Genomic DNA, 24,062 nt, shown 5'->3' on the forward strand with positions numbered 1-24,062 from the left:
GAACAAGTACAGATTCCCACGTGGGGAAAGGGAAAGATTCTCACAGCACAGACTCCCACGTGGGAAGGGGGGAAGAGTCCCCCGTGACCATATCATTTTAATCTTTATGGCTAGCATCTTCAAACCATTCTATGTCCCAGTTTTAGTACATCTTCTCATGCATGTGTGTGTGTGTGTGTGTGTGTGTGTGTGTGTGAAACAATCTTTTGCCTCTCTATTCTAAGGACATCTGTGATAGCATCTAGACAGCACCCAGATAATGCAGAATAACCTCCTCATCTCAGTGCCATTAACCTAATCACATCTCTAAACAACCTTTTTTTCAAATAAGGAGTCACTTTCAGGTTCCAGGGATTAGAACCTGAAATATATGAGGGTACATTTTAAAGCTTCACATACCCATCTGTTTAAGGCTAAATCATAATTTACCTTTCCTATGTTTCTACAATGTTAACGTTTTGTTTGTTTTATTACTTCTTAACATATCCTTTGGTATTTGTTATTGTCCGTGTATTTATTAAGGCCCCTTATTCAATGCAATATAATAAAGAAGAGCACTTGAACTGAGATTAAACACCTGGCGGCCAATTCAGATCTTGATGAGTGATTTTGAGGAAGATGCTCAAATTTACTTAATCTTGAGTCTCTCAAATATAAACTGGGGATAACCTGCCAGCCTCAAAGAGTTATTATTGAACTTAATATAACATACTGCAAGGACCTGGCCCATAAAATACACTCTTATGAATATTTCTTAATAAGAACATTTTGAGAACAAGGGTAATTTAAAATATTCCAGTATTACTGGCAGAGACAACTACTCAGTGTTTTTTTAATAAGTAAATAAGTATGGACTAAAAGAATGGAGATATGTTCCACTTATGATAAAAAAAAATGGCATGGTTCTGCATTGGTTTTCTTTTTTTTTTTTTTTTGCCTTTATTATTATTATTTTTTTATTTAATTTTGTTTTATTTCTTAAAGTATTACAAAGAGTATTACACATGTCTCCTTTTTCCCACCCTTGAGATTCCCCTGGCCTCCCCCACCCCCCAGAGTCTTGTGTCCATTGGTTATTCTTATATGCATGCATACAAGTCCTTCGGTTGATATCCTACCCCCCCTCCCCCAATCCTCCCCAGGCTTCCCATTGTAGTTTGACAGTCTGCTCAATGCTGCTCTGCCTCTGTATCCATTTTTGTTCATCAGTCTATAATGGTCCTTATTATCCATAAATGAGTGAGATCATGTGGTTTTTTTCTCGGCTTCCCAGGGGCCATTCCAGCCTCACAGGGGCTGTCCCAGCCACACAGGGGCCGTCTCAACCTCACAGGGGCCGACTCAACCCCACCGGGGCCGTCGCAACCTCACTGGGGCCATCTCAGCTTCACCGGGGCCGTCTCAGCCTCACAGGGGCCGTCTCAGCCTCACGAGGGCTGTCTCAGCAACACGAAGTTTGGCATTCTGTCTTTTGTTGGGCGGCTCCTTGCTGGACAAAATCTCCAGGCGTTCTTGGTGGCTGAATATCTGGTATGCTTGCTTGGATTTCGCTTTCTACTAAGTGCACAGACTGCTTGTCTGCTGTCTCCCAGCGTCCCATGTGAGACTGGATCTGGTGGATCTGTTTGTGCATTCCACGTCGCTGGCCCAGCCAGGTCCAGCTCTGGCTTCCTCCGAACCTGATTCTGCTTCTTGAGTATGTCCCTTATGTATGTGAGGAGTGAGTTGAAATCTGCAGTCTGCTGGGTTGGGCTGCAAAAGTGCAGGTGGTTCCTTTTGTGGCACTGGCACAGCTTGGGTCGGGATGTAAATTGAGTAGGGCGGGGTCTCCAGGAATCACCAGGGCGGAGAAAGGGGCAATGGCGTCTCCGCAACTCCTTGCCTCTCCGCAACTCCACGTCTCCATGTCCCTGAGTGCCAGCGAGCAGCTCCACGAGACAGCCACCCTCGCTCTCTGGCCCATTGCAAGGCCATCCCGCCTCTCCCTGTAGGGGTCTGGGACCTCAGAATCCTGCTCCAAACAAGCTCAGTGGACTCGAGAGTCTGCAGCCCCTTCCGATTGAAAAAAACCGCGCATCCAGTTGTAGCCCGCCTGGTGCGCGACTCCGTACCTCCGTTCTTGGAGCCTCTGCACAACCTACTCAGTCTCAATGCTCTTCTTTCTTTCCTTCCAGTTGTAGAGCTTCCACTGGGCCAGCTTTCCCATGGTTCTAAACGATAGCTGTTTGTCTTATAGTTGGTAGTCTCGATGTTGTTGTGGGAGGCAGCGCACACAGGTCTGTACCCTACACCGCCATCTTGGTTATCCTGTATTGGTTTTCAATTACTTTTTGTTTTATGTTAATCCTCACTAAAGGATTTTTTTTCAATTGATTTTTTTTAGAGAGAGTGAAAAGGAGGAGGGGAGGGAGGGAGAGGAGAGAGAGAAACATTGATGTGAGAGGGCCACATATGGTTGTCTCCCACACATGCCCCAAGTAGGGCAGGGAACTTGCAACCCAGATTAATGCCCTTTACTGGAATCAAACCCATGACCCTTCGGTTGGCAGGCCAACACTCTAACCACTGAGAAACACCATTCAGTGCTCAAATACTTTCAATGGAGTAAGATTTCCCAAATTACCTATGAGAATTTGCATTTTAAGATGAAAGGAGAAAATAGTTTACCTTTGTTCTTCTAATTAGAACAGTGCTTTTCAATCTTATTACTTGTGACAGTTAGGGCGAGACAATTCTGTTCTATAGGGTTTTTCTTGTGCATTAGGGGTATTAACAGCATCCTTGGCCCCTACCCATTAGATGCTAGAGCCACCTTCGTCTCATTTGTGACAAGCGAAAATGTCTCTAGACATCGTCAAATCTCCCCTAGAGAGCAAATCCTGATCTGGAGTCACTAACCTAGAATGTGTCAATATGCTTGAGTTCTAGTCTCTCAGAGGAACCTTCAGTATTGAACTTCTCTGTATTTAAGAACTCTTTATAGCTACCCAGGCCCTCAAATTTTACCCAGTTATTAATTTGATCTCTCTCCAGAATCTATTATGTCTCTTTCATAGATCTTTGATTTTAGGGCTTTAGGGACACAGAGTTACTCTTACTTTAGCATGGATAATTATTGGTCTCCATATCTTACGAAGATGTAGGCATACTTTTGGTATCTAAAAGCAGGTTGTTTTATTTTATTAGCAAAAAAGAAGTCACATTATATTCAGCTTCACAAAACTTTGGAATGTCAGGTTTTATTTTCTTCCCAAAGTTTCTTCATGGGTAACACTCCCAGTTGTCTGGGAATAACCGAGGAACACCGAGTGCTCCTCAGACACGTTTGAATAGCAAGCACATAAAAGTTTCCCATTTCTTTTAGTGATTTTTACTTTACATATATAATCTGGCTACTCCCTTATTTGCAAACTATAGGAATTGATATAGTATTTATCATCCCCTTACTAACGGCATTTCAATTTCCTGGTGGACACCCAGCCTCTCCTGGTCTTGGTCTTTGTTTTTGCACCAGTGGGATTTGGTGAAGTGTTCATGGCTAACCATTGAAGATCCAGTGATTGTTTTCTGAGTGGACACTAGGGAACTAGTGATTTAAGTGTGGGATATTCCTGGAATTTTGGGGAAAGAAGAGTTTCTTTCTTCTGAAATTAATCCTTTGGGAAGATAGAAGCTTAAATTTTTCTCCTCATTGGGTGGTTGTCAAAACCCTTAATGTTCCATTGAAATTATCCTTCTTTTCTCTGTAGAACACTGCCTGACACAACATATTCACAGAAGACTCCGGGGTCTATTCTGGCTTTGGGTAGGCAGAATTCCGTTTCAACATGACGCACGTATAACACATACCAGAGTCATTAACTTTGTTTATAATTGGTTTTTCATCTACATGTTGACTTTCAAGCTCTCTAATTCTTAACGACCTGATAGGTAAATTTTTTGTTTCTTTCCCAGAAAAAATGGGATTTGGTGAAGTGTTCATGGCTAGCTATCGAATTTTTCCACCATCTTATCATATAGCATATTCTGTTGTTTCATAAATTGCTCTGAGCTGGTTAAATCAAATTAGATAGCAAATATCATAATCCAATTTTATGTATAACAATTTACTATTTTGAGAGCCAATATTTTTGGAGACACTCTCAAGGTATAGAAAAACACATTACATCGTTTCATTTTTGTTTAATCAGCTCCTCAGTAGAACTGTCTAATTGCTCACATAAATTTTTCCACTGGGATTTGGATATCACAGTGTGTGTTCCTGGGATTTGATGTGAGCTCAGAAAGCTAATTTCAAAGCCTCAAAACAAAACATAAAAGGTCTTGCATTATCTAAGAGAACCACAGCCTTCCTAAGGGAGGCACAACTTTCTTCTTCTATGAGCACAGAAGACCTACCCAAATGGATTATAACAAATTTGGCAACGGTAAATTTTTAATCTTTAAATCACACAATAAATTTTTCCAGTAAAAATTGAACCGATACTGACAACAGTGTAGTAAGAAGGTGAGTGAAAAAGATAATGATCTGGTAAGCGTTTTTACCTTAATCCTAGGATATAAGAGCTTGATGAGATTTTAGGTGCTTATCTTCTTATAGTCACTTACTTTACACATAGGAAACTGATGTTTTGAGGAAAAATTCCTGGGATAACACAGCTTTTAAACCATCAAGGTATTTTCAACAAAAACAATAGAGTAACAACAACAAATATATGCATGTTTAACATGTGATATTCCTAAAACAATGCTCCGGATTATTGGAGGGGATTTAAAGAAGAAAGGAGACATCAAAGCTATCACAGGGAATAGAGAAATAAATTTTATCACACATTGAAAAATATTAGATTTAACATGTAGGATGTAGTTTGGGATGTGGACCAAAAAGAATTTACCATTGTTCAGACCAAAATCCTACCTCACTTAGTAAGCTGAAGTGAGAAAGTGGAAACCAGTGCAGATGCCTGTAGGAAACATTGAAATGAATGAATAAAAGTAGGTACAGGGAAACATTTTTGAGGATGAAATTGACTTAAATGTTGCTATGTGCTGACAGTTTATGAGAGAAATATTATTAATAATAGTAAAGATTAATAGCAATAATTAATAAGTATCTTAATTGATATAAATAATCAGAATTCAGTGGTGCAAAGTTGAAGAGATTAACTCAGAGAGGAGGGACACAATTTTCCCAGAAAAGGAAAGGAGAGAGGGAATTACTGATGAATTCAAATTCTATACAATGATAAGATGAGAAAGTTGAGGATAAACTTATTTGCTATTCTATATTTTCTCCACAAAATAGAAATAATTTTCTGGTAGTGAGAAAAAGGTCATAGAATGAGACCTAAAAAGAAATATGAAGGTTTGCAATAGTTATTAAATGCGGGAAACAAATGTGTATAATATGAAATGTTAAAGAACAGTTATATATAAGTATACGTAATATAAATCATATACATACACACACATACATGTGACTTAATGTGGTGAATTTTATATAATTATAAAATGAACATGTGTCAAAGATTTTACTTAATTCATTGGTTTAAAAGATAATTCAAAGAATTATAGATCAGGCATTCTACTAATAAATACAAAATTGGCTTTTTGCACAGTGGGGGAGGGAAATCAATTGTCTACACTGGAAAAACTGTGCATGTCTATAGTCAAGTATCACTTGAATTGCTATCAATTATCTACAACTTACAGATTTGTAAACTAGAGCAAAGACAGAGAAAGGCAGAGATAACTCAGAGAGGTAGATAGAAAAGACTTTTCACCATCTTTCACAATTTTTCACTATAAACAACATAGAAACATTCCTGGATATCATTATCATATTGCCTGGATTGAATTTAATGGATTTGTAAGCATGGGGGTTTCTCTAGCTATATTCCATAGCTCAGATTCCAGATAAAATAAAATGTCTAAATTGACAGAATTGCTGTGTTGCCAACTTAGAACAGAGAAATCACAAGATGCTTAGGATATGGAAGCTGGAGAAGAGAATTTAACTCATAATTGATAAGAAAGGAACTGTTGTTCTCCTATTATAGATCATGAAACTTAAACTCAGTGATTAATTGACCTGTCTAAGGTTTCACAACATTAGGTGACAGAGCTAGGAATCAGCCACTTTTATAACTAATTCAGAATCTTCTTTCTGTTAACAGTGGATTTCAAACAACTCTAAGGAGTTCCTTTGTTCCTTAGAGGTGAAGCCAGGTCTCAAGGTGAGAAATATATTTACCTATAAAAGGCTTCACCTTAAACAATAATGCTTTATCTGTTGTGGAAATAAAAACAACACAACGAGGAACAGAGGCTATTTATTCAGAGTTTGCTATGTAATAAAGTGGTTTACTACTATTACTTGACATTGATGGAAGATGAGGGAGTTGAAGAAAGTAAAAGAGGGGAAGCCCAGATTTAGAGTTCAACAACTGGTTTGATGGTGGTGCCATTTAATGTGGAAAATAGTAGCTTTAATTCTATTAACCGATGTCACACCAATAAACTTAACGGCAAAAAAAGTGAAATGTATCAAATTTAATAAAAAAGGAAAATCTATGCATTACACTACATTAACTGTAGAAATGCCTAGGAGTTATCAGGATGCCCAAGTAGATTTAAAATTACTCTTTTATTTATTTTGACCATTTTCTTTTTTATTTTTCATCAGCGTTGAACTTATTATTACTATTGCCATCGTTACTCTGCCTCAAGTTCAGGAGTTCAGGAGCACTGCAGAGAATGGAGTTGGAGAATGGCACTGTGCTGTCTGAGTTCTTTCTCTTGGGATTTAGTGACCATCCGGAACTTCAGAATGTTCTTTTCGCCGTGTTTTTTTCCATCTACTCTGTTACCCTGATAGGGAACCTTGGGATGGTTTTGTTAATCACAACCAGTTCCCACTTGCACACCCCTATGTACTTTTTCCTCTGCATGCTGTCCTTCATAGATGCATGCTACTCTTCTGTCATTGCCCCCAAATTACTTGTGGACTTGGTTTCCAACAAGAAGACCATTTCTTACCATGGCTGTGTTGCACAGTTATATTTTTTCTGCTCTTTGGTTGACACAGAATCTTTCCTCTTGGCTGCCATGGCTTATGACCGGTACATAGCAATCTGCAACCCACTGCTGTATACTGTTATTATGTCTAAGAGGATTTGCTGTCAGCTTGCTATTGGAGCATTTTTGGGGGGCACCATGAGCTCAGTTATTCACACCACTAATACTTTCCATCTGTCTTTCTGCTCCGAAGAAATTAACCACTTTTTTTGTGATATCTCCCCACTCTTTTCTTTGTCCTGCACTGACACTTACAAGCATGACATTGTCCTGGTAGTCTTTGCTAGTTTGGTGGAAGCTATCTGTCTTCTAACAGTTCTTCTCTCTTATGTCTGCATCATAGCAGCTATTCTTAAAACAGGTTCTGCCGAGGGAAGAAGAAAAGGGTTTTCCACTTGTGCTTCCCATCTGACTGTGGTCACTATTTACCATGGGACCCTCATTTTCATTTATTTGCGTCCCAGCACTGATCATTCACTGGATATTGACAAAGTGACCTCTGTGTTCTATACATTGATTATACCCATGTTGAACCCCTTAATCTATAGTTTAAGGAACAAAGATGTAAAAAATGCCTGTAGGAAAATGATTAGCTCAAAATTTCTTTCTCTTTAAGAAAGGATGAAAATGGGCCTGACAAGCTTTCGACAAAGTCTATATTTTACATTTGGTTCTGAACTATTAGAAGTTAGTTTAATATGGATGTTCCCCAAATCTGTGGGTAATAAAGCCTCAACCACAGAATAGAGCATGATGGCATGGACAATAGCATTCTTTCTTTCAGTGCCAGGAGTTGAGTGACAGATAGGAAGTTAATTGGCTAAGGTCATAGAGCTAACAAACAAATGATATAATACTTGAACTCAGATATGAACTCATGTCAGTTTTACTTAAAAGTCTAGTTGTTATCTTATACCTTCTCCCATCATTATCATTTTCTTGCAATCCTATATAATAAAGAGATAATATGCAAATTGACCATCACACTCTTACATAAGATGGCTGCCCCATGTGGGCACAAGATGGCTGCCACAAGATGGCTGGCAGGGGAGGGCAGTTGTGGGTGATCAGGCTGGCAGGGGAGAGCAGTTGGGGGCAACCAAGCCTGCAGGCGAGGGAGGGCAGTTAGGGGCAATCAGGGCTAAAGGGTGTTGGGGGCCAGATGTAAGCTGGCAAGGTCCTTGCACCTGTAGGGGATAGCAAGGCTGGGATCCTTACCCACACAGTTTTCCCAGACTTGTTTGGATGGCGTTTATCAGTAGAATAAGAGCAACATTTGTAGAATGAGATCAGCCTTTCATAGCTTACCAAGAAGTCTGTAACCATTTACTGAGATATGCTGTACTGAGAACTTGCCCTTCTGCTGTGTCCCTCCCTTAGAGATTAAGAGGAACAAAGAATACATTCCTCTTGATAGACCTCCTATTCAGTGTGTTATGTATAAATAGTATTGTGTGGCTAATAAACTTGCTTCAGTTCATCAAGAGAACTGGGGTCCTCCCGATCCCACTTTCCTGTCTTTCTTTCTTTTCTCAATTCCCACCTCCCTGCCTCAGCCCTGCTCAACCCTGTCAGGCTGGTCCTGACAGATCTGGCGCCTGAACAGGGACTGAGGAACTGGGAAAAAGACGGTGAGGAACTCCGTCGGGCTTGGAGAGACGACGGTGAGGAACTCCTCCGGATAAAGAGTGCACTCATTAAGGTAAGGGAGGAGCAATTTTTTGGTAATCGGGAGTAAAGCATGGGGCAGTTAGAATCTAGAGAAAATGCTCTTTATGGGCAAATGTTAAAGTTTATGCTCAATAGTAAAGGAACTAAGGTTAATGACAAGCAAGTAGAAAATTTTTTAAAATTCATTCAGGAGGTCTGCATTTCCTTATCGAATTTAATACGGGATTATTTAGATCCCAGGCATGACCATAATCAACCGTCTCTTAAGCCAGAAAAAAAGGAGAAACAGCGTGATAGCACAAAACAGGGGTCTAAAAAGGACAGTACATTAAAAAGAAATAATGTAACTTTTAAAGGCAATTTAAGTCCTCAAGATGAGGGGGATTTTGAGGAAGCTGCTGCTCTTTGTCATAATGATAATACAGGCATTGTTCAGGCAAAAGAGGAGGAACAATATTTTTCTGCTGGAACTGAAGAGGGCAGTGATATAGAGGATGTGTTGGAATGCTTTTTAGAAAAATTAAAGCTTCTTGGCAAGAAAAAGAGAAGCCGCGGGGGCCGTTCCCGCAGCTCTCCGCTGCCTTGTGCAGCACCAGTTCCACTTTCCCCTCTCCAGATGGCTTTGCAGGAAGCACGAAAGTGTGGTGAGGAATTGGGCATTCACGCCTTCCCTGTTATGGAACAGGTGAACCCTCACACGGGACAGCGTGAGCGTGCTTATGACCTGCTTCCTTTTAAAACCTTAAAAGAGTTAAAAACAGCCTGTGCTCAGTATGGGCCCACTTCCCCTTATACTTTAACCATCTTGGAAACTATGGCCTCAGAGGCTCTCCCACCTAATGATTGGAAAGCTATTGCCAAGGCTTGTTTATCAGGAGGGGATTATCTCTTGTGGAAATCAGAATATGATGAAAAGGCTAAGGAACAAGCTTCTCGTAATCGAGCTGCCCAGATTAATATTTCTTATGAAATGCTGGTAGGTGAAGGAGTTTATGCTGATACCCATAATCAAATTCAATACCCCCAGGAAGCTTATGGACAGATTAATGGAGCTGGGATTAGAGCCTGGAAAAAGTTACCCACCTCTGGTCAGAAAACAGAGGAGCTCTCAAAAATTATTCAAGGGCCAGATGAAAAGTATCAGGATTTTGTTTCTCGGCTATTACAGGCTGTTGGCCGAGTAGTGGTGGATGGAGAGGCTGGCATGTTAATAGTTAAACAGTTGGCATATGAAAACGCCAACACTGCCTGCCAAGCTGCACTGCGGCTCTATCAAAGACAGGGGACTCTCTCAGATTATATCCGAATTTGTGCAGATATTGGTCCCTCATATATACAAGGAGTTGCCATTGCAGCTGCATTAAAGGGAACCACCATTGAAGGAATTCTTCAGCAACAATTTAGCACAGGGAAAAGTCCAACATACAAGTGTTACACTTGTGGAGGAACAGGACACATGGCAAAACAGTGTCCTTCTAATAAAGGGATTAATAAAGGAAATGGCAGAGGTCCCGAACAACCTGGACTATGCCCTAAATGTAAAAGAGGAAAACATTGGGCAAATGAGTGTAAATCTAAGACAGATATCCAGGGAAATTCTTTGCCTCAACACCAGTCGGGAAACTACGAAAAGGGGCCAGCCCAGCCACGACAAATAACAGGGGCATTGTCTATTTACCCTCCTGTCCCTGTTCCGTCTCAAGGCCAGCAGGCTGCGCAGCATCCAGCCTGCCACAGAAAACAAAATATATACAAGAGCTATTCCGAGCAACCCCCGGAAGTACCGGGCTGGACCTTGGATCCAGAGGAATAAGACATTCTGTCTGCCCTGGGTGCTGCCATTGCTTATTAAAATAAACAAAATATCATTAGATTTAAAACCTCCCACATAGAGAAGAAATGACGATTTCCTTGCATTTCTGATACAGCTACAGCAAATGCCACCGGATCTGAAATTTAAAAATACGTCTGGGATTTCTGTGCACGTGTAAAGAGAAAAACTGGCTTGGAACTAAGACGCGCATTGTCCGATTTTGGACATTTAGATAGAGTTCTAAGCTGAAATCTCTTTACAAATGTACAAAATAAAACCCAAGACTGATTATTTCCTAACAAAAATAGCAAAATTTGACCCAAAGGAAAAAAAATGCTGGCTAGATTCTAGCAGCAGGATTGGCATTTCCATAATAAAGAACAGTTTTTAAATACTAATAAAGGGTGTTAAAAGGTTAACTTCAAGGCCAAAAAGGAACTTCAGTAAAATTGTCTGTTACAAAAATTTGCTAAAGAATATGCCTTAAAATAATTAATTAGATTTAAATCTCAAGAATTATTGAAATATATTAATTATAAAAATCTAAGTAGCCCAGGTAAAAGATGGCTACACCCTTTAATTAAGGCTCGCTTCCCTAAGCAATTTCTAATAGAGGAAGGGCTAGCCTCCCTTCCCCCAACAGAGCAGGTAGGCCAAAAATTTCCTTCCAGTGACAACTTTTAAAAAGAGGCTTGCTTCTCAGTTTCCCATCCTTGGTAGAAAGAATGTAACTAATTTGCATTTTAATGGTTACCTGTTTTCAGTCAATGGCACCCCAGGCTTAGGAGTTAGCTAAATTGAATTAGATATTCTGAAATAACTAAATACTAAAATATTAATCTAAATTTCCCTCACGAAAAATCTAAAGGACAGAATTAAATCTATTGATTATGTCATGTATTTTTAAAGTTTATTCTTAAAAATGTTACTGATTGAGAAATGCTAAATATTTAACTTGCCAGCTAAGAGTTTAAAGTTCTGGTTAAATAAATTGGGAGAAATCATATAATTATAGTAAAATTTCAAAATTTGTCTAATTGAAAAAAGAGGATAACTTCTGTTATCCCAACCAAAAATTTTAAATACAAAGATCAGTTTTAATTTAATCGATATCTCTAATTTAATTTAATTGATAATTATTAAGTATAAAAGGTATATAATCTTTAAATTATATATACACATATGTATTTAATAGTCTTTTAAGTTGGATTTCAAAACTATAATCAAGGAATGACTTTAGGACATTTCATGGGCCCTGAAATGTTTTCAAAAGTTTATTCTCTCTTCTTAAAGGATTTTTTAATAAAAGCAATTTAATATACTTGAAATCACATAGAAAGCTTTATCAAATAAAAGTTAATAAATATATATTTTAAGTTTTTGCCTCTAAACAAGGGCAAAACAAGTTATTTTATTTAATATTTCTTAAAATACAACAGTAGAATTTTAAGATATAATTTAAAATAACAAAAACTCGTTAATAATTTTTAATATTTTACAACAGCATATTATACATTTATTCCAAACAAACAAACTAATTGTTTGGCAGCAATTTAATAAGAACATGAAAGGATTTTATCCCTTCCACTGTGTGGAAGGCCTACTGGGAAGGCACTTAAGCATTCTATATTGAACTTTCTTGCCCTTTTTGCCAAGGGGGTCCCTCTTCCAATTACCTATAGCTGTTACCTGAGCTCTCTGTTCATACTGAGGTTGAAGCCTCATGGTGGCTGGTACCATGGATCTGTCTCTTGCCCAATAGCGTAAGCTGGGCCCTCTCTGGAGATCAAACCTGGGTTCCCCATGATCAATGCCGGGGCCCCGCCAGCAGGCGAGGGGATCCAAAGGCAGTTACTGGGCATGGAGGCCACAGGGGCATACGCTACCAAGGAGACAGAACTAAACCTCACATCACCCTGCTTGGCCCCAGAAGATGGCCGGTTAGTCAATGACGGGTAAGACCCCTCTGGGAGGGGCGACCTAAGACAGGCACAGTCGCAGGGGGCCTCAGGGGAGAACTTGGGGGTCAACAGAGGTGGGGCAGAGATCCTCACCCCCCCAACTATGCAGGGGCTTGAACATTCGCCCCTTCTGAGGGAGGTCTCCTGCCCCCATGGCTGCTGTGCTTCCCATGCCCAGCTCAAATCGGGACCTAGATAACAGAAAGAGACTTGATCCAGCCGAAATTGGTACCCAGATAACAGAGCCTTGGCTAACAGCAACTACCCTATATCTAAATCCAGCTTAACACCAGGAATGCTCAGGGCCTTCTCAAGGATATAAAATAATCCTTTCCATTAATATTTACAGTATAAACTAAGATTGTTATTAAAGTATTAAATTTGACAGTAAAATAATAGTCAAGTTTTCAGATTAATTAAAACTAGCTCAAGAAGTATTAACCAAAATTTTCATTTCATGGATAAATTGCTTAACATACAATAAACCTAAAGCAGTCATATTTTTGTATAAAAAATTAAAATTTAAAGTTATCTAGACTTCATTATATAATTTCCAAAAGCCTCCTAATAATTAAATTTTAAAAAAAGGGGGGAGGATAGTGGAAATATAGTGGAAGAATACCATATAAGGAAAAATATCCTGTAACTAATTTACATCTAGAAAAATTTTTTCATTTATAATGCTAATAACAAGACACCCATGAAAACACATATGGTGTCAAATAAGCCAAAGGAAAATCGTTTGGACAAAAATTAAAAGAATCCCAAGTCTAAATTATAGATATGATTCCTTTATTAACCTTTGGTCGAGAATACGTTTGTATATTTTCAGAAAACAACTCCAAGACCATATGGATTCCTGCAACAGAAGAGAATTATCAGGACTGCTCCAGCCACAGAACAGCAGTGGCCCCGTGAGACAACAAGAAGAGAAGCAGTCCAGAAATAAAGATGATGAAGACGCTTTATCATGCTAGCAGTCAGCAGCTGTGCATCCCTGCAGGTTGCCCAGGACCAAACCAGAGGGTCGGACCTACATTGCCACCATTTGTCCACCATCCAGAACTAAAATATTACTGCTGACATGTACACATAAAAAACTGTCGGACACTGAAACATGAACTTCGCCTAAAAAACAAAGAAGGGAGATCTGTTGGGGGCCAGATGTAAGCTGGCAAGGTCCTTGCACCTGTAGGGGATAGCAAGGCTGGGATCCTTACCCACACAGTTTTCCCAGACTTGTTTGGATGGCGTTTATCACTAGAATAAGAGCAACATTTGTAGAATGAGATCAGCCTTTCATAGCTTACCAAGAAGTCTGTAATTATTTACTGAGATATGCTGTACTGAGAACTTGCCCTTCTGCTGTGTCCCACCCTTAGAGATTAAGAGGAACAAAGAATACATTCCTCTTGATAGACCTCCTATTCAGTGTGTTATGTATAAATAGTATTGTGTGGCTAATAAACTTGCTTCAGTTCATCAAGAGAACTGGGGTCCTCCCGATCCCGCTTTCCTGTCTTTCTTTCTTTTCTCAATTCCCACCTCCCTGCCTCAGCCCTGCTCAACCCTGTCAGGCTGGCCCTGACAAAAGGGGAGGGCAGTTAGGGGCGACCAGGCCAGCAGAGGAGGGCAGTTGGGGGGGGGACCAGGCTTGTAGGGGAGGGCAGTTAGGGGTAACCAGGTCTGCAGGGGAGGACAGTTAGGGGGGACCAGGCCGGTAGGAGAGGGCAGTTAAGGGGGACCAGGTTGGCAGGGGAGGGCAGTTAGGGGTGACTAGGCTGGCAGGGGAGGGCAGTTGGGGGGACCAGGCCTGCAGGGGAGGCAGTTGGGGGTGACTGGGCCAGCAGGGGAGGGCAGTTGGGAGCGATTGGGCTGGCAGGGGAGCAGTTAGGCATCAATCAGGCTGGCCAAGGAGTGGTTAGGGGCAATCAGGCAGGCAGGCAAGTGGGTGGGAGCCAGCAGTCCCGGATTGTGAGAAGGATGTCCGACTGCCAGATTAGGCCTGATCCTTGTCCGGCAGTCGGACATCCCCCAAGGGGTCTCAGATTGGAGAAGGTGAAGGCTGGGCTGAGGGACACCCCCCCCCCACACACACACAAATTTTGTGCACAAGGCCTCTAGTTAATATAATTAAAAAAACAAACCCTAAAAACCTGGTATCCTAACAATCTGTAAAGGCTATTAGAATCTTTAGAAAATATTGAAAAGACATATTTAAAATATTTTTATCTTAAATCTCTGTTCAAACAGTAATGCAAGACTAGTAACTTGCTGAAAACTGCATATTTTTAATGTGTTGTTTTATTCTCACGATGTTTTGAAGTACATAATAGCTCATGTTACACAATACAGGAATATATAAAATTACTAGAGGCCTGGTGCACAAAAATTTGTGTACTGGGGGGGGTGTCCCTCAGCCCGGCCTGTGCCCACTCGCAGTCTGGGACCCCTCGGGAGATAACCACCTGCTGGCTTAGGCCTGCTCCCGAGTGGCAGAGGGCAGGCCCAATCCCTAGGTGCAGCCCCTGGTCGGGCTCAGAGTAGGGCCAATTGGGGAGTTGGGGCGCCGCCCCCTGTCATGCACAGAGCAGGGCGGATCGGGAGGTTGTGATGCCACCCCTAGTCACGCTCAGGGTAGGGCCGATTGGGGGGTCGGGGCACCGCCCTCTGTCACACTCAAGGCAGGGTCGATGGGGAGGTTGCGGTGCCACCCCCTGTCACGCACAGAGCAGGGCCCATCAGGGGGTTGGGGAGCTCTCCCCTGTCATGCACAGAGCAGGGCCGATAGGGGAGTTGGGGCACCGCCCTCTATCACCCACAGAGCAGGGCCGATCAGGGGGTTGGGGCGCCGCAACTGTCACACTCAGGGCAGGGCCGATGGGGAGGTTATGGCTCTACCCCATCACACACAGAGCAAGGCCTGTGGGGGGGGGAGGGGTTGGGACGCCACACCCTGTCACACACAGAGCAAGGCAGATCAGGGGGTTAGGGCGCTGCACTCTGTCACACACTGAGCCGCAGGGCGATCAGGGGGTTGGGGAGCTCCCCCCTATCAGGCACAGAGCAGGGCTGGCCAGGGGGTTGGGACGCCTTTCCCTGTCACTAACAGAGCAGGGCGGATAGGGAGGTTGTGGCCCCACCCCCTGTCACACACAGAGCCGCAGGGCGATCAGGGGGTTTGGTCGCTGCCCCCTGTCACGCTGATCCCAATGCTGGGAGGCCTCGTGGCTCCGCTGATCCCAGTGTTGGAAGGCCTCGCTGCTCCGCTGATTCCGGTGCTGGGAGGCATATTACCCTTTTACTATATAGGATAGAGGCCTGGTGCACGGGTGGGGGCCGGCTGGTTTGCCCTGAAGGGTGTCCTAGATCAGGGTGGGGGTCCCCACTGGGGTGCCTGGCCAGCCTGGATGAGGGGATGATGGCTGTTTGCAGCTGGTCACATACCCTTCAGGGTGGGGGTCCCCACTGGGGTGCCTGGCCAGTCTCGCTGAGGGGCTAAGGGCCGTTTTCAGGCTGGCAGGTGACTGAAGCTCCCAACCTGTCCTTTTTTTCTTTTTTTTTTTTATTCTGGGCCAGCTTTAGCTCTGAGGCTTGGCTCCAGCTCTGAGGCCTTGGCTGCTGAAAGCAGGTATCTGGTTTGTTTGGGTTCTATAATCGAAACACTGTTTCAACTCCAGCTCTGAGATCCCGGCTGGCTGAAAGCAGGTTTCTGGGGTTTTGTTTAGCTTCTATATTTGTAACAATGTTTCAAACTGCAAGCTCAGAGGCCGGCAGCTGCAGGCAGGGAACGTTGGCTACCTCTGTCACTGAAGCAAGCAAGCCTCCTGTTAGCTTCAAGCTGCCTGGCTGCCGGCCGCCATCTTGGTTGGCAGTTAATTTGCATATCGCCCTGATTAGCCAATGGGAAGGGTAGTGGAGGTATGGCTAATTACCATGTTTCTCTATTATTAGATAGGATGGGAGAGGATTTAAATCAAACACCTGTGTAACCCATTATTTCATGTTTTTTTTTTTGACAGCCACCTAAATTAAAATGAATACTCTTGAGAATCTGAAATTGTGTTGTTTTTCATAACTGGATACATTCTTAATTGATCACAGTGCAAACAATATATGCAATGAACTTAGTTTTTAGGATAGATTATAGGATTACTTAATATTTATCTACTCATCAATACTTTGTTTAAAATATAGTTACTGTTTATTTCACAGATACACAGAGAGTAAATATAATTAAGTACAAATGGAATATCAATCCAAATATCATCTTGTTATTTGTTTTTATTTCACTGAACCATTATTAAGTTAATAAATCTATCTTTTAATTTAAACTCTATCAGTTGGGCATTTTAGCTTTCTATATTTATTTTAACTAGTGTAATGCTATGAACACAAGGGAAATGAAGTCCTCTTTTCCATTGGCCTTTGGAAAGGCTCAGTCCTTTATCCTCCAACTTCCATTTATGCAGTTTCTGTCCAGTTGTCAATAGCATCATGTCTGTTCTCTAGAGTGAGGCAAGAAGGGAAATCCACAGGCTGACGTGAAGACTGTGAGGTATAATAAAAACCTAGAGCTGCTGATTTGGGGTTTGTCTATTGATATAACCGGGCCAGAATGATGAGAAATAGAAGATCCAAGAATATTTTTACATCAAATAATTTTCCCTTGATTCTTATCACAGCCAACACCAAAAGACAAGTTCAGATAGATTTCATCTAAGATGAAGATAATAGAATAACATTGAACAAGAGAATTCTTTTTTGCATCATATTTCAGCCAACACATTAATATTTACCAAGCATTTTGAAAGTTGTCCTGGAACTGGGCATTACTAATAGCAAAGGAGAAATGATGGTGAACAAAGTAGGCAAGGGTTGTGCCTTTATGGAACTTTGAATATAGGAGATTTCTGATTTATTTATATTTATTTACTTACTATTTTTATCCCGTTAAGTGTTAGGATAGAATATTTATAGGGTGATGTACCTAGTACATAGGAAGGAGACAAACCTTCCTATGTACTAAACCTAATTTAACCCATTTAACCTCCCTTCTGACTGAGCAAGTTTATTAACCTCATATATATAAATAATCTTAAGGAGGATATGTTGACTTAAAAGAGAGAAGTGGTTGCTATTTTCATGGTGTCTCACTTGGACATACTCATGAACAGAGAATGTAAGTATGAAAAGAATCTCTTTGCAAAAGAGTGAAGTGAACCTATTATTACTTGCCCTGAGTTGGGAGAAAAAGCTAAAACCAATAATTAATGCACCTTACTTGCATTTCAGGCACAAAGGTAAGAAATGGGAAACATCCAGAAGTTTGTATTGGAGGCTACAGGAACCTATGCCACAGTACTTAAGCTTAGTACTCAGAATCTTTCAATAAATCGTTTTGGGTAAACATACTTTCACCCAGGACATAACTTAGTGCCAACTGCTTTTTTCAGGGCACCTTTCACATCCTTATTCCTTAAACTGTAGATCAGTGGGTTTAACATGGGGATGACAACTGTGTAGAAAACAGAAGCCATTTTGTCCGTGTCCATGGAGTAACTCGTGCTGGGTCGGAAATACATGAACAAGAGCGTACCAAAAAATATCGCCACAGCAATTAGGTGGGATGCACAGGTAGAGAAGGCTTTGTGTCTGCCCTCTGCTGAGTTCATTCTAAGGATGGTGGTTATGATGTAGCTGTAGGAGAGGAGGACAGTGATGATGCTGGACCCCACAACACAGCCAATGAAAGTGAACATCACTATCTCATTGAGGGTTGTATCTGAGGAGGACAGAGCTAGTAAGGGTGGGATATCACAGAAAAAGTGATTGATGATGTTGGAATTGCAGAATGATAATCGAAATGTCAAACAGGTGTGGATGGCTGAATCCACGAAGCCTGTAATGTAGGCAATAGTCACAAGCTGGGTGCAGATGCTTCTGGACATGGCAGTTGTATAAAGAAGTGGATTACAGATGGCTACGTAACGGTCATATGCCATGACAGCCAACATGAGACATTCCACATCTGCAAAAGCACCAAAAAAATACATCTGAATAGCACATAAATTATATGTAATATTTTTTTGCTCAGATAAAAAATCAACTAACATCTTGGGAGAGATAGTGGAGGAGTAGCAGACATCACAGAAAGACAGGTTGCTCAGGAAATAATACATGGGCGTGTGGAGGCTGGGGTCCATGTTGATCAGCAGGATCATCCCTAGATTGGTGATCACGGTGATGCCATAAACCAGCAGGAAGAGCACAAAGAGCCCCTGCTGCACATCCTGTCTGCCAGAAAGTCCTAGGAGTATGAAGTCAGTAAACACAGTGCAGTTCTCAGCAGCCATCACTCAGGTCTGGAAACCTCTGGTGTTAAAGAAGGAAGTGGAAGTGGGGTTGACATCACATTACTATTTTTTCAGTAACTAGAAGAAGAGATAAACATTTTGCTAAGTATGCTTTGGGTAAAATGACTCTCCTTGATATATATTCAAGTAAGTATAAATTGATAAAGTGCTTATGCCAATAATGTTGCCTACATTTGTATAGCACTGTCTAGAGTTTGCAGTGCACTTTCATTCAAAATCAATCATGTTATTTTCACACCAACCTATGCAGAACTTATGATAATTTTTACTATTTCTATCTTATCTTAAGAAATTGATGTCCTCAGTGTTCTGTATAGGCAATAGTTCTAAAAATTATTTGGTCCAGATAACCCACATATTCTGACAAGATTATTTTTCTTTTTAGTGTTGTATCCTGTAATAGAGAACTGTAGTTAGTGAGAGGTTCAGATAATGAATATATTTCTTTGTTATTTCTTCATTAATCCAATTGTGAAATAAGCAGAGTGATTATAGGTTCCTAGATATAACGTTCACCTAATATCCCATCAACTCCTTAGGTCCTATCCAGCCTTAACAAATAAGAGATAGAAATGGTCTGTGATCCAGGACCCAATGTAGCAGTGAGGGTGGTGCTTGCTGGAGTTGTTTTGGAGGGTCCCTGAGAAGGTTATGTTAGGGTTCACAGTCAGGAATATGCCAGCGCTAACCATGCTTCTTCTGACAGCAGCTGTTGCTCAGGGGAAATGATGGAAAGTTTTTGCGATACTATTCACATATATGACTGAGAGGAAACAAAGAGAGTACTGACTACTGTGTAAGCCCTTCAACTCTAAACTGCTAGAATCCACATGATCTATTCACCAACAGGTCAGATCTGTAAGACATATTTAAAAATACTCACTGGTGCACAGTCCCATTACCCCTGAAAGATTTATGTCTAAACTATACCTCCAACCCACATCCCTCAAAATTGTAATATTGTTTTATTGATTTCATTGATCTCTATTTAACATGAACATCTCCAAATTCTCCTTCTCTTCAGTGGTGCTGGTGGTCTTTGGGAGGACAACGGAATTCTATGTCCCACTGTTATATTTTACCCAATCAATTGCTGTATATAATATCATGTGTGACCTTCTCGGTTCTGTGGGAATGTAAAGAAAGTAGAGTTGAGAATAGATGAAAGACAAAAAGAGAATATATGCATAATAATCTAATGACTAATGTTCAGCCTTCCAAAACCTTAGCCTAAACTTCTCTAGACAGATCAGCAAAAAATATTTTATGCCCAGCCGAAGTGGCTCAGGGGTTGAGCATCAGCCCACCTACCAGGAATTCAGGGATTGATACCTGGTCAGGACACATGCCCGGGTTGCAGGCTCCATCCCTGGTGGGGGCATGCAGGAGGCAGACGATCAATGAATGTCTCTCATCATTGATGTTTCTATCTCCTTCTCTCTGAAATCAATAAAAAATATATTAAAAATGTTTCCCATGTAAAAATGAATATATTTTATAAAATATACAAAAGGAAAGGTTACAACTTAAAAATAATAAAAATGACCTACCACCTCCCCAACCCATGCTTACATTTTATTGTATTTATAGCTAAGTACATGTATTTAAATGAAATAAATTAAAAAAGTCTGTATGGACATGGCTTTTCTGGTATCACAGGTGCCCCTTAACATAATACTAAGTGAACAATTGTCTAGTTATAAAGTCTTTCTTCCAGAAAATGGTTGTCTGATACTGAGAGATGGCCATTGTCGTATAAGTGCATGACAATGCTACCAAGGAAAACAGGTTTAGTCAAGGCTGCCTGTTGCAGGAAAGGAAGACACTGCATGTTGTTATAAATATATCTATACTATAAGCAAAGTAGTGTTTTAGAAAAATAAAAAATAATTATTTAATTAAAATATTCTCTGAATGTAGTATGCCTTACCAATTTCACAAGCCTCTCGAAACTCTAAAATAAGCTTTAAAATTAAACTAAAGTTTAAACTAATTATAAACTAAAGTTTTAAAATTAATACTGAAATCCTGCTGTACTTTACCATCTGATAGTCCATAATCCTTATTTTTATAAAATCTTATAAAGTTATATATACAGGATACCCCCCAAAATGTATACACACTTTAACAGCTGATAGCTGGATTGATGTTTCTTTCTTTTCAGATTTAACCCATTGAAATTAACAATGATTCAAAGTGTGTGTGTGTATACATTTTTTTGAGACACTGAATATGTGACTATATACATATTTTAAGTTTTATAAGTATTTAAATATTTTTTTAAAAGCAAGTGAATTTTCAGGATGGAAACGTCCTTGCACTAACACTGAACTAAAATTTTCAGAGATAGTCTTTGAGCTTTAACAAAAATGATATCCAATATGATAGAAAGTTTTATATATTTTCACTAAAGAAAAAAAACTTGATTTTATCACTGACAATGCTTCTGTGTGTTAGTAAATGAAAAAAAATTATTTTTATTTTATAATTATATTTTAGTTTATGTTTATTGTTGACACTGTTACAGATGTCTCCATACCCCAACGTTTTGCCCACCTAAACGAAACTTTTTATGCTACTGTTTTGGTGTATGGCATCTTAGTGTTTACTGAAACCTGAAACACATTTTGCAGATCTAGTCTATCACTCACCTTCACTGGTTGTATGACTGATCTTTGCCAAAAGGACAAATAACTTTTCAAGACAAAGAAATGTGATAAAAAGAAGTGAAAACAAAATAAAGTGCTGAAATTGACATATCTTTTTATTTTAAGCTGCCTTTCCCATTTAAATGAAAATAGGCACAGAAACCTACCTGAAATGAGCAAGTCTTTCGGTCCTTATCTCTGGTACTTCAACAGTAGGAAGATTGCATTTTATTTCTACCTCGTGACTGTTGGGACAAATCTCTAAAGCCTCTGCCTCCACTCCTCTGTGTTGTGAGAATATGATTAATTAGATTCCGCTTCTGTGTTTTCCCCTGTGAATGCTGCAACAACTTTAGCAAAGGCTCAAAGTTTTAATCCTTCACTCCTTTGAGTAAATTGGTGAGTGTCAGACATTTGCCAGACTTTATTTGAATGCTGTGCTTCATGGCTACCATGGGGTCTACATTCTCCTCCAGTGAAACCAGATGTCTGATGAACTTAGATTTTCATCTGCTTTTCATTGTTTATCCTGTTTCCTCCACTTCTGAAACACCTCTTTTACTTCTCACTTAGAAATATGGTTGTCTCACATATTGCTATTTTTATTAGTTATTGTCTGATTCCTTCCCACAAGTACACATCAACTGCCCTCATTGCAAGGATTTTTTGACTGTGTAAGGGTAGGAAACTTTTTCCTTCTTCTCTTCTGTTTTCTTTGACTGGCCTAATAGGAAATTGGCATCACACAAATTAACAGGAGAAAGACAAATTGAATTTTGCATGGAGAGGAGACCCATACCAAATGTGAGACTTAAAGAGGTGAACAAAGGACGCAGTTTATATACCTTTTAGACAGAAAAACAACAAATGTGTGAAAAATTGAGACTGACAAGACAAAGGGGTTTAGGGTTGGTATAGTGAAGAAGTTACAAGTTTTGTTTATATAACCTTCTCAGCTCTAAATTCCCTATCTCTGGTGATAAGAAAGCAAATAGAAATTGTTGCAAATTGAATACTAATGTGAATACTACTTTGCTTTTTTAAATTTTAAATATTTACTTTTAGTAATAAATTTCCCTTACAACTTAAACTTTATAAATATTTTATTGATTTTTTACAGAGAGGAAGGGAGAGGGATAGAGAGTTAGAAACATCGATGAGAGAGAAACATCGATCAGCTGCCTCCTGCACAATCCCCACTGGGGATGTGTCTGCAACCAAGGTACATACCCTTGATCAGACTCGAACCTGGGACCTTTCAGTACGCAGGCCGATGCTCTATCCACTGAGCCAAACTGGCCAGGGCTATAATTTTAACTAATATAATGCTATGGACACTTCAAGGGAGATGGAGTCCTTTCCTTCAGTGACAATAGAGAATGTCCTGTTCCTTTTACCCCCAACCTTTATTTATGCAGCTTCTGTAGAGTTGTCAGTAGGACCATATCTGTTCATCAGAATGCGGGAAAGAGGGGAAATCCACAGGCTGATGTGAAAACTGACATATTTCTTTATGTTGTACGACCTGCCAGCCGTGGGGGGTTATTTTTGCATTGTCCATTTATTGAGTAATACTTTATTTTGAGTTTGAATCATTTATAAAATGTGTAATAATCATTACATTAGCTATACATCTTGAATATTACTAGAGTTAATTTAATTGCCAGAGATCTGTAAAGGCAAAATTGGTTTAAACAATAAGAAAGATAAGATGTGTAAGGCATATAGAGTTTGTACACTCCAATAGTTCAGGAAATTTTATGTTTCTTCTTGTTTTTCTTGTGTGTTGCTATGTAGTTAGTTATTCCTAGCTTCTAAAGGTTGAATAATCTCAAGCAAAATTCAGTGAAATTAATATATTTTCAATTTTGTAAAATTGCTCTTATTGACTAGTTTTAATGTCTTTTCACAGTGTATTGCTCTTGCGTGTGTGATGATCCCAATACCAAAACACCAAATGTACTCCTGTGGGAGATGCTACGGCAAATCTCAAACCACCTAAGTAATTGCTAGCAATGTACCAGCAGATAAACGTAAGAAAATGCTATCTTCATAGTACTTGAGAGCTTTACTAGCATTCTCTGCCTCCCTGGTATGTATTTGGAGGAGGCAGGGTCATTCTTGGTCACCTTCTTTTGATTCCCTTCCATACTTATTTCCCCCGAAGGTACTCCCTCTCCAGGGATGTCAGTTTCCTCAGGCTGCACTCCACTGAGGCAGGATCCAAACTTTACCTTTGGAAACATGGAAGCCCCTCCAGACAGGTAGTCTAACTCCCAGTCCCCATTAAGTGCATAACGCAGGTAGCAATATATTGCTGAAAATTGGGTAATGTAAATTTATTCTCAAAGGATGTATGTTCTAATAGGACAGCTTTCTTTAACTATGGGGTGAGGGTGAAGATTTACAAAATAATTTAAGATATCAGACACAAACAATTGTGAAAAATATTTCTTTGTTACATGGCTTTCTTTATATCACTGTTGCCTCCAAACATAATAATGCATAGATAACT

General features: G+C 40.1%; 2 protein-coding genes across 2 annotated transcripts; one reads left to right on the forward strand and one right to left on the reverse strand.

Annotated features, from left to right (window-relative positions):
• Positions 1 to 6,753: 6,753 nt before the first annotated feature.
• Positions 6,754 to 7,692, forward strand: LOC139017898 (olfactory receptor 5I1-like). The gene has a single exon (XM_070426511.1). The coding sequence runs from the start codon at positions 6,757 to 6,759 to the stop codon at positions 7,690 to 7,692; it is 936 nt and encodes a 311-aa protein (XP_070282612.1). The 5' UTR covers positions 6,754 to 6,756.
• Positions 7,693 to 17,939: 10,247 nt separating this feature from the next.
• On the reverse strand, positions 17,940 to 18,878 carry LOC139017698 (olfactory receptor 5AP2-like). Its single transcript, XM_070426301.1, has one exon. The coding sequence runs from the start codon at positions 18,876 to 18,878 to the stop codon at positions 17,940 to 17,942; it is 939 nt and encodes a 312-aa protein (XP_070282402.1).
• Positions 18,879 to 24,062: the final 5,184 nt, after the last annotated feature.

Source organism: Myotis yumanensis, unplaced genomic scaffold (genome assembly GCF_028538775.1).
Source record: "Myotis yumanensis isolate MYYU_CA2020_CCGP unplaced genomic scaffold, mMyoYum1.0.hap1 SCAF_10, whole genome shotgun sequence".
Lineage (NCBI taxonomy): Eukaryota > Metazoa > Chordata > Mammalia > Chiroptera > Vespertilionidae > Myotis > Myotis yumanensis.